This window comes from Camelina sativa, chromosome 16, assembly GCF_030686135.1.
Source record: "Camelina sativa cultivar CO46 ecotype springtype chromosome 16, ASM3068613v1".
Taxonomy (NCBI): Eukaryota; Viridiplantae; Streptophyta; class Magnoliopsida; order Brassicales; family Brassicaceae; genus Camelina; species Camelina sativa.
The window spans coordinates 16,421,670-16,431,941 of NC_141895.1; the positions used below are offsets into that span (position 1 = coordinate 16,421,670).

The following is a 10,272-nucleotide window of genomic DNA, read 5'->3' on the forward strand; positions in this document are numbered from 1 at the left end:
ATTATCCACTAACTGAGCCTCTGTCCATTCCTCAAAATCATCCTTACTATTTTGAACTAATATCTCAGGAGAAAAGGATTTACCTTCAAAGGAAGTTGAGTTGCGGTTTTTCCAAATCCTCCATAAGATCCAAGGAAAAATTTTCCTTGTGATTTCTGGCCACTGATGATTCTTCAGGTTTTGCAGAGATTGCATCCCAATCTCTTTTTTTTTCCAAATCAATCAACTCAGAGATTCTAAGATCAGGATTAAAAGTGTCCGTCATTCGCCAAGGAGCTCTCATTCCCTCATCTTCGATCCACTCATCTAACCAAACTTTGAAGGTCTTACCATTACCAATGTTTTTGACTAGGCCTTGACTCAAGAGATCTCGACCATGGAGGATGCTTCTCCATGCATATGAAGGACATGAACCAAGGGGAGCATTCAAGAAATCACCTTCAGGAAAATACCTACTCTTCATGATCTGAGCAAATATATAATCCGGATATTGAAGGATCCTCCAAGCTTGTTTGGCTAAAAGAGCCTGATTGAAGGAAGGGATATCTCTAAAGCCCAAGCCTCCTTGATCCTTTGACAAACACAGCTTTTCCCAACTTTGCCAGTGGATGCCTTTTGTGTGTTCTGCATTACTCCACCAAAAGTCAGCCATTGCACTGGCTAAGGTATCACAAGTCGTTTAAAAACATGACATGACAAAAACAGGCATGGCTAAGGCAACCGATTTCAACAAGACTTCCTTACCTCCTTGCGAAAGAAACCTAGAATACCAACCAGAGAGTTTTTTTCAAACTGTCCTTTATGTAACTTAAGAGTTCAACCTTTGAGCCACTAAAACTTTCAGGCATACCCAGATAAGTCCCTGCTCCTCCTTCTCTAAAGATTCCCATCAAAGTTTGGATTTCAGTTTTCACCTCCGAGTTTACTTTTGAGCCAAATGTGATTAACGACTTGTTCAAGTTGATGGTTTGACAAGTAGTCGCACCATATTTAGCTAAAGTATCTTGAAGGAAAGACATTTGCTCCATATTTGACTTGCACATGAATAGGCTATCATTTGCAAATAGCAGGTGATGGACTTCAGGACCATCCTCTGAGAATTTTATTCCTTGAATCTTTCCTTCCTCTTGTCCTTGAGTCAATAAATACGTAAGGCCTTCCGTACAAAGAACAAAGAGAAATGGAGATAGAGGATCCCCCTGTCTCAAACCTCGCTGTGGAGTGATCATACCATATGGTTGGTCATTGATAAGGACCGAGAATGTAACCGTCCGAAGTAATGCTCTTATGTAACTCCACTCTACACGGTCATATGCTTTAGACATATCAGTTTTGACTGCTACAAACTGAGAGGATATATCCTTGTGTGACTTCAGACTATGTATAGTTTCATGAGCTACCATAATATTATCGGTTATCAGTCTCTCTGCTACAAAGGCTGACTGATTTGTGGAGACAATAATCGGGAGCAGTGTTTGCATTCTCGACACCAAAATTTTCGATATCATCTTATAGAGAACCGAGCAAAGGCTGATTGGACGTAAGTCACTCATTTCAACAGGTTGCTGAATTTTTGGAAGAAGACAAAGGTGGGTGTAGTTCCAATCCACTGGGAACACCCCATCTTCAAAGAAGGCCTGAATTTATTTTATCACCAGAGCTCCAACTATTTCCCAGTACTTCTGGAAGAACATTGCTGTCATACCGTCTGGTCCTGGAGAACTCGTGGAATCAATAGAGAAAACCGCTTCTCTGATCTCTTCCACCGTGACTTTTGCAGGGAACCCAGAGAACCAATGATGAAACGACTGAGGGTTAGAAGACTTGAAAAGGTTAGTAAAATAATCTGATGCGACTTCCCCTTTAGCTGCTTCAGATTTCTTGATAACTCCTTGTGTATCTCTCAGTTGTTCAATTCTTTTTCTGGCTCTGTTTCCTTTTACTGCACCATGGAAATACTTCGAGTTTCTGTTTCCCGATCTTAACCATTTCTTCCGACTTCTTTGTCTCCAATATAGCTCTTCATTGTGGTAAGCTTTAGCCGATTCTTTTTTTAACACATACACCTGGTGCAAATTAGGCCATCTTTGTGATTGTAGTCTTTCTAGAGCTACTTCACTCTGGTGGATTCTGTTCTTTGAATTCATGTTAGTTTTTGTTTTCCATGAACTCAAAGCCTTTCTACAATCTCTCAGTCTTTGTGAAACTGAGAACCCACCATGAGCTATACCTGGATTCCAAGCTTTTCGGATAGCTACTTTAACCTCAGCTTTCTTGAGAAATCTTTTGTCAAAACGATACTGACCTCTCTATAAGACTCCTGAGATGACATAAGACTAAGCTTCACTGGTCTATGATCAGAACCCCTCATATCAATAAAAGCCTGGTTGGATGCAGGAAAGGCCTCATTCCAAGCTTTATTCCCTCTGTCTAATCTGCATTGGATCCAATGCTCTCCTCTTCTTCCGGCCCAAGTGAATTTATTCCCACTACTGGTCAAATCCATAACCCCACAACTCTCTAACATCTCAGAGAAAGATTTGAAAAAGGAATCTGGTCTTCTCAGACCACCTATCTTTTCTCCATTATGTAGAATGGCATTGAAGTCTCCTACCATGCACCATATATCTTTTCTTCCCACTCCCCATCTTGAAATTCTTTCCCACACTACATTTCTCATACTACTATCTGGGTCACCATATACACACGTGAGGAAGAAGTTTGAAGCTCCAAACTGGACCTGTATATCAATCAAATTCTTATCCTCAAACAGAAAGTCTAACTGTACACTATTTTTCCACAACAGAGCTAGTCCACAACATTTCCCAACCGGCTCTACTGTAAACAGTCTATCATACCCAAAAGACACTGAAGATCAAACAATCTATCGCTACTCTGCATTGTCTCCATCAGAAACATGATCTCAGGGAAATGTTTTTGACGCATTTCCTTGAGACGGGGAATGACCAAGTCTTGAGTCCGTCCCAAGCGTTGGCAATTCCAACTGATGAGGCTCATTAACCATTGGGCGATCCCTCATTTGAGATCACCTTAAAAGGGTTTAGCTTTGATCGTTTAGCAGTGCTAGTTCCTTCCTCTTCTGCTTTTAATCTGAACCAGCTGATTCTTTATCGGATTTTTTGAATCTTTAACCTTTGCTTTTCTAATCCGAGAAGGTTCTCTTTTCCTACCAGTAAGTTTTTTTGGAGTAGAGCCAGAAGAACCAGCTTCAAAGAAGCCAGTATAATAACCTGTAACTCTATCCTGAAAAGGTTGAGATAAAGCCAAAAACTCCCCTAGAGCCTTATTCCCTTCCTGACTGACAGATTCTCTTAACCAAGGCCTATTGACATTCAAACCTTCAGCAGCTCCAATAGTGAAAATCGGGTTCTCCAAGACTTTTGTTACATTAGGAATATGCATGACTTCATCAAAACCAAAGACTACGCCTTTGTCTTTATTGACATCGTAGTGAACAACAGGAGCATATTCCATTCTCAAAACCATTTTTTGGCAATGGGATCCTTCTCCACTACATCCACTGATTTCCTTATCCTGTATGCTTTGATGACTTTATCTTCATTTTTATTAACTAAAAGATACTGCCTCATAACATCTAAAACCTCAGCTGCTATTCTTTGACGCCCAGTTGCAGGATCCACCCCCACTTGATCTCCTCTCAGAATACCAAATAAGGGATCTGATTCTTTCAGGAAAAACGGTTTTGAGAGCTTAGGGACAGGAGTACCCTGCTTACGAGCATCTGCTGCATCTTGTCTCTGTTTCACAAGGATAGGACACTGATCCTTTTCGTGTGTTAATCTTTGGCACTCAACGCATCTTTTTTGAATTCTTTCATACTGAAACCGCACAGTTGTCAACCCGCCTTTAGGTAGTCTAACTTCTTTGGATCTGCGCAGAGGTCTTGAGACATCGAAGAGGACTTTTACTCTTACAAACTCTTGAACTTGAGGTTTATCTGGGTCGAAAGCCACTTTTTTGACTTCACCTAACAGTTCTACCAAGGCGGTGATGGCTTTGACAGTGTAATAATTGACGGGTAGGTTCCAAATCTGAACCCAAACTGGGATGAACTGGAGGTAGTTAGCAGGTGGATGTTCATACCACCTATCTACTGCCAAGGACCAGTCATTATAAGTGTGAGCTCCTTTAGCTAACACTTCCAGTAGGTCATGTTCCGAATTGAAGATGAACTGAAACCTTATACTGGATAACGCCACTCCCCTCATCCTTCCAGGCTTTTTCCATTTGCGTGGCATGTCCCTGATTAAGTTTTTCATTGGTTGGCAAGCCAGGTTCATCGTTCTCCCAATGAGAATAATTGAATTCCTCTCCACAAACATGAATTCTGGAAGATCCGGCATCTCAAACTGAACATCCTCTTCCTCTTCCAAAGACATCGCCATTAACGCCCTATCCATAGCCGAAGACATGATAAACAGCAACAGAGACTCCTTACTATCGCTCAATACCTACTACTTATCAATACTCCGAACAGATAAAGAGGATTGACCGAAGGAAACAGCAAGATCTGGATATTCACGAAAAAACCCAGAAAATAAGAACTTTCACTCTAAAACTTTTACCAAGAGCAAAGATTTCTCGAAAAAGTATACTATAATGTGATAAACAGGTATTTGTGGCTAAAAGGGAAAGTGTTTTCCCAGTCTAAATGTTCTCCTCTACAACCTAATCAAATACACTAGGTGAAGAAGAAGGTCTTAAGCCCAAAAGAGGGTGGACATCCGAGTGTTCCAACTAATTCCTGCAAACAATGTTTTATCAAATTTAGTAAAAAATTTTTATTAAATTTAAAGAAATTTTGAGAAATACCCTTTTTAGTGTACCCTTTTTCAAAAATGTATATTTTTATATATCCATTTTCAAAACTAGCTCTTTTAAAAATCTTAAAAAGTAGAAATTTTTATAAACTCTATAAGGTACTGTTGACCGGAGAAAACAACAATTAAATACTTTGTTTGAATTAAGAAGGACTTTGGAGCAGGCTTTCGGTGAAAATCGATATAACAACAAGAATGACGAACTGGATTTAACTTTCTATATTTCTTAGTGAATTTTCGGGTTACAAAAGTTGATCTCTTTCTCACTAGATACGTCGATTATAAATCCAAGGAGAATTGTTGAGCGATGCCCTGGATTTCCTCTTCCAATCTTGCCTCATCGGTCCAAGATCTTTTCAACAACTCCGAGCTCCTCCTCTTCGTTTTACTCAGAACCCACTTCAACTGACGCACTCTTCCTGGGCCTCTCGCGGGCCCATCCCCAATTCCTTACAATTTCCTCTTTAACGGGCTTTATCTCTTGGGCCCATATCTGCCAAAACCCAACGCCAACAATTGCCCCCCCAGCCTTTTAACTTAAAGGTGAATATTCGGGAAATCTCCCGACGTTTTGGTTTTGCTATCTGCTCCAAAGAGGACACGCCAAATCCTAGTTCCCGAGATCCGTGAGGATTGCCTTTCTCTCTCTTTAAGATCCGATGGTAGATACGAATCACACCAACGGTCCAGATCGAGCATAGTTAGATTTGTTGAACGGCCAAGATCAAGGAGGGGGAGATTCGTGGGATTAGGAAAACCGAAGCAATTATGACTTATAAGTCATTAGTCACACGTCTTGTCATAACCGCACACTCATCCACTACTGCAAGGTAATATTTCTTTCTTTCCCTTCGCTTTTTAACTGTTCTAGGGGATTTACTCTCTCTGGCGCTTGCTTTTTTTTTTTTCTCGTTTTTCTTCCTCGAATCATAAGGTCTTCCCCATCGTTTTAATCGATTTCGAAGTCGATCTCTTAAAAATATGCTTCAACTCGAGCTTTGGGGTAACCACATACCTCCGATCACCACCAAGAAACATCTCACGGAGCTTCACCATAAGCACGGCGTTACTCCCCAACATCGAGATTATACTCTCTCCCCCCGAATATTCATTCTCGCCTGAAACCGTTCCCGACGGCTTCTGTGGCGCCTACACAACGTACTTCAAGCGATGCGGGCTCGTTTTTTTCCCATCACGAAGATTGTCATATTGATTCTTCAACGACTTCGGATGTCGTTCCCCCCAGATGTGTCCGAACTTCGTTTGGCATGTCATTGGTCTTTACGTTCGGGGACGCGAGGTAGGGCTCGACCTGGGGGTTGACGATATACTGCAGTTGTGTCAAATCAAACACAACTCGGATTCCAAGGAACATTATACATGTCCCGGCGTCAGGACCGAGAGATAATCCAGGGAATCCCTGGAAACACTGGCGGATCTAGAAAAATATTTTGACTTGGGCACAAAACATATATATTTTGAATATTAAAACTATATAATAAAACATATTTAAAAATATATTTTTGATAACTTGAATTTGCATCTTTAATGAGCCAAAGTTTTAAAAGTATTTTTTCTATTGGTATAGAAATATCTTTTCAAAATGTTAATTAGAAAATTCACATTTACAAACTTACAATTCAGTATAAGAAAGACATTTAGATTTCCTTTTCTAACCATATCACACAAACTTAAACCCTAAAAAAATAAGAAATTATATATAAACTGATAATATTTTAATGTTACTAATTTGCTAGTTTTACAATCATTTTATTAATTAAGATATATGTATAGTACAGGACAAAATAATTCATTTAAAAAATAAACTGGAAATAGAAAAAATTAAAACAAAACTAAAATCATATAAATTTATTAAAGAAAAATAAAATTAAATAGAATAAAGAAAATGCAAAATGCATATGGTAGGCAAATAAGAAATTAAAAGGAAATGACTACAAAAGCATAGAACAAGTATAAAATTGTAACCCCACAAATAGGGTTTGAAACTCACAACCACGTAATTCTCATGGGTGCCTATTTGCCAAGTGAGCTGAAGGATATAACTAAACATAAGCACTCGCTATTTTTTTAAAGTAGTACGGGGCACGTGCCCCACCTACTTAGTGCCTAGATACGGTAGGTGGCCAAAGAAATATTTCTATGTTCGCGTCACTCCCCACCTCGGTGGGAACGGTTCAAGTTCTCCCCGTCTCCCGACCCAGTGGGCTGTTTGTGTGGGTCAGGATGATCCCTGACCTTTTGTAGATCCTATTTATAATTCAATTTTTTGTAACTGTAAATTCGTGATACTGAGCTGAATCCTATTTTCGCAGATTCCGGCGACCATCCAAACACCTCCGTCAACGCAAGCATTAGCGGACAGGTTACTGGGAGGAGAAGTCAGGTGGAGTTCGTTCCACCGCGAGCTTGCATCATCACAGCACTCAACGCCCCGATCGCTCCGGACGTTGTAATATAATGTTGTAATATCAAAGCGTCTGAATTGTCGTTCTTAAGCTTCAGCCCCACCCGAGATTGTCCCCGTCGAGATTCCGAACCCGCCGATCCCTGCTGAACAGCCAAGGATAGATGCTGCCGCACAATCTCCTGCTCGTCCAGGTAAGGGAGTTTCTCCCTAAACTTTATTAGTCTAGCTTTTAGGCAAATTTTGCAATTTCATGCGGTACTAACTCTCAACCTCATGGTATTTGAACAGACGCTCCTGTCCCACTACGATCTTCTAGTTCATTGTCGACCTACGTACCGCTCATCATGACTAGGAAACCGACGATCCGCGAGCTGCGAGAACAATCTCAGCCTTTCCGCTGAGTTCGCGCTGGTGATGTAGACGTCGCATTGGCTTCTTGCCCTTCGGGCCGTTCAACCCTACCCTGCTTGGGCCGGGAGTGAAGAAGTATACCAAACCTCTCGCGACCCCAGCCGGGCCTTCGGGCACTGGTAAGTTGACTTCGGGATTTTTCATAAGGATCCTTAACTTTTTTTTTTAATTATTATTATTAATTTTTTTTTTTGCTTCGCCTTATGCCCTTTGTTTGACACGGGTCTTTAATTGCAGGCTATAGCTGCCAACAACAAATTGGTGGCCCTTTTATGAGCGGAGGCTGAAGGATGTCCCTAAAACCGCTGAGCTGGAGAACACCTCGCGGGTGGGTCCACGAGTTAACGACAACCATGAAGGCTGCCCAGGAGAGAGAGGCGGTCACCGATGGAAAAGCTGCCTCCTTGGAACGGGAAGTCGCCTCCTTGAAGACTGATACGGCCAAAGCCCACCGGGGATCGCGAACTGCTGTTGAAAGAGAACCGGTAGTTGAAGGAAAAAGCCGCGGGGACCAAATAGCGACATGCCAAGGTGGCTCGACGGACGGTTCACGATGCCAGGGCCAAGCTCACTCAGGACTACCCCGGGTGATCCTGGACTCCATAAAGAGCAAGTGGGAAAGGAAGAAGGAGAAGTCCGACGTGGACGGTGAACTAGCAGAAATCGAGTCCAACCTCCTTCTAATACAGCAGATCAGAGAAGGGAAGGCGGTTCTTGCTGTTCGATCCGAATCCCTTGTGGTGTCGGACTTTTCGGTGAGCAAGCTTGACCTTCTCCAGATTTCGGAGGACCTCGGTTGCCCCGATGGAGGTCGAAGCTGGAACCAGAGTCTCGCATGGTCTGGATAAGCATGTGAGCAACGCTGGTGGGTTGACGGACTCCAGGGCTGAATCTGAGGGCGGAGAGGAAGTGATCGTTGTTTTGATTCCCCGTTCTTTTGTTGTTCCCGTTTTACTTTCCTTTCATTTCAGACTTTGTTTGGTTTTCTCCTCGGGAGGGCTATTATCCGAGACCTGCTTTGCCTGGGATGGCCTTTAAATCATTGAATCGTTTTTTCTTTCTAATTGCGCTCTTTTTGGTGACGTTACCTAGTTTCTCTTTTTTATTTTGAAGAAAGAGTCCCACTGTTTGTTTTGAGTGAGCTCGCTGTCGCGAACTCTAGTTTGCAGGAAATAAGCTCATGGGGTTTTCTTTTCCCTTCCTTTTTTAGGAGGCATATTATCTGACCGTGTCGTGTGTAGGTGTTCGAGTAGCAAGGTTTTAAGAGACTTGCGTGGGGTCGCCTTGCGGCTTCCCGTTGGGACCTCAAGGGGTCGCTAAGAGGGATACTCGGAATCGAGGTTACATAGTAAGAGGCTTCACTCGTGGAGCTGAGCTGCCTACGTACCCTTTAAGGGGATCAAGCCAGATCGTACTTCAGTTATTGATGGTACTTAGTGAAAGTACTTTCTTTAAATTCATGACATTCCAGGGCCGCAGCTCGGGTTTTCCAATGCTCTCGTCCTCAAGGCGGTATACGCCATTGCGGACAACTTTGGTGATCTGGTAGGGGTCCTTCCCACTTGGCTCCCATCTTCCCGGCATTTTTCCTCCTCTTTTGTGGTTGAATACTCTACGGAGCACACTATCTCCTATGACAAAGTTCCGTGATCTGACCTTAGAATTGCACTAATTTTGAGCCCGTATTAGCACTTGTTCTCTCCTCTCGTCAATGACGTCGAGGTTGTCATGCAAGGCCTCGTTATTCGCGTTCTCGTTTGTAGGGCAAACAGCTCGACAGGTACTTCCGACGGAAATTTTCCGCCAGTATTACGGCTTCGATCTTGTATGCTAGGGAGAAAAGCAGTTTCACCGGTGCTACCATGCAGGGTCATTCTGGTGGCCCACAGGACACAAGGGAGTTGGGCGTCCCAGCCGGATTTGGCGGCATCCAGGCGTCGTTTAAGGCCGTGCAAGACAACGAGGTGTGGATGGGGTTAGGCGTATACCCCAATTGTCGCAAAACTTCTGTACCGCAGAGGACTTTAGATTGTTACCATTATCTCTTACAATTTCGTAAGGGATACCGTGACGGCACATCACGTTTTTCCATAGGAAATCCTTTACGTGTTCTCTAGTGATGGATTGGTAGGACTCAGCTTCGATCCATTTAGTAAAATAATCGGTGACGACGAGTAGGTTAGTCACGCGTCGCCTGCCCGACTGCTCGAGAAGACCGATGGCGTCGACCATAGCTTAAATGGATAAGGAGCAGAGACCGAGCTCATCAACTCCGCGGGCTGATTTATCATGGGCAAATGACGCTGACACCTGTTGCATTTTTTGGCGTGCGCGTCGCAGTATGCGAACATGCTTGACCAGAAGTACCCTTGGCGTTTTATTCGGACAGCTAACGAGTGACCTCCGGAATGGTTTCCGCAAGGTCCTTCGTTGGCCTCGGTCATAATGTTATGGATTTCTTCCCCGTGAACGCACCTGAGGTATGGTCTTGACAAGCATCGCTTGTATAGCTCTGCGCCGATTAGGAAAAATCTAGCACTATGCGCCATGAGGTTCTGCACTTGCCACCGG

General features: G+C 42.9%; 2 protein-coding genes and 1 pseudogene across 2 annotated transcripts; all 3 read right to left on the bottom strand.

Moving 5' to 3' along the window:
- Positions 1-2,254: 2,254 nt before the first annotated feature.
- LOC147925604 (uncharacterized) lies at positions 2,255-2,946 on the bottom strand. Its single transcript, XM_087492690.1, has 2 exons — positions 2,882-2,946; positions 2,255-2,789 (listed from the first exon to the last, which is right to left on the bottom strand). Exons 1-2 carry the CDS (start codon positions 2,944-2,946, stop codon positions 2,255-2,257), a joined length of 600 nt encoding a protein of 199 aa, XP_087348816.1.
- A 71-nt stretch (positions 2,947-3,017) lies between these two features.
- Positions 3,018-4,454, bottom strand: LOC147925605 (uncharacterized; annotated as a pseudogene).
- Positions 4,455-9,884: 5,430 nt separating this feature from the next.
- LOC147925606 (uncharacterized) lies at positions 9,885-10,250 on the bottom strand. The gene has a single exon (XM_087492691.1). It carries the CDS (start codon positions 10,248-10,250, stop codon positions 9,885-9,887), a length of 366 nt encoding a protein of 121 aa, XP_087348817.1.
- Between the last annotated feature and the right edge of the window lie 22 nt (positions 10,251-10,272).

Excerpts from the sequence above, each read along its gene's own strand:
- LOC147925606 (XM_087492691.1), bottom strand. The coding sequence starts at position 10,250 with ATGGCGCATAGTGCTAGATTTTTCCTAATCGGCGCAGAGCTATACAAG.
- LOC147925604 (XM_087492690.1), bottom strand. The coding sequence starts at position 2,946 with ATGCGTCAAAAACATTTCCCTGAGATCATGTTTCTGATGGAGACAATG. Across the intron at positions 2,790-2,881 it reads ATGCAGAGTAGCGATAGATT|TGTACAGTTAGACTTTCTGT; the intron begins GTTTGATCTTCA and ends GTGGAAAAATAG.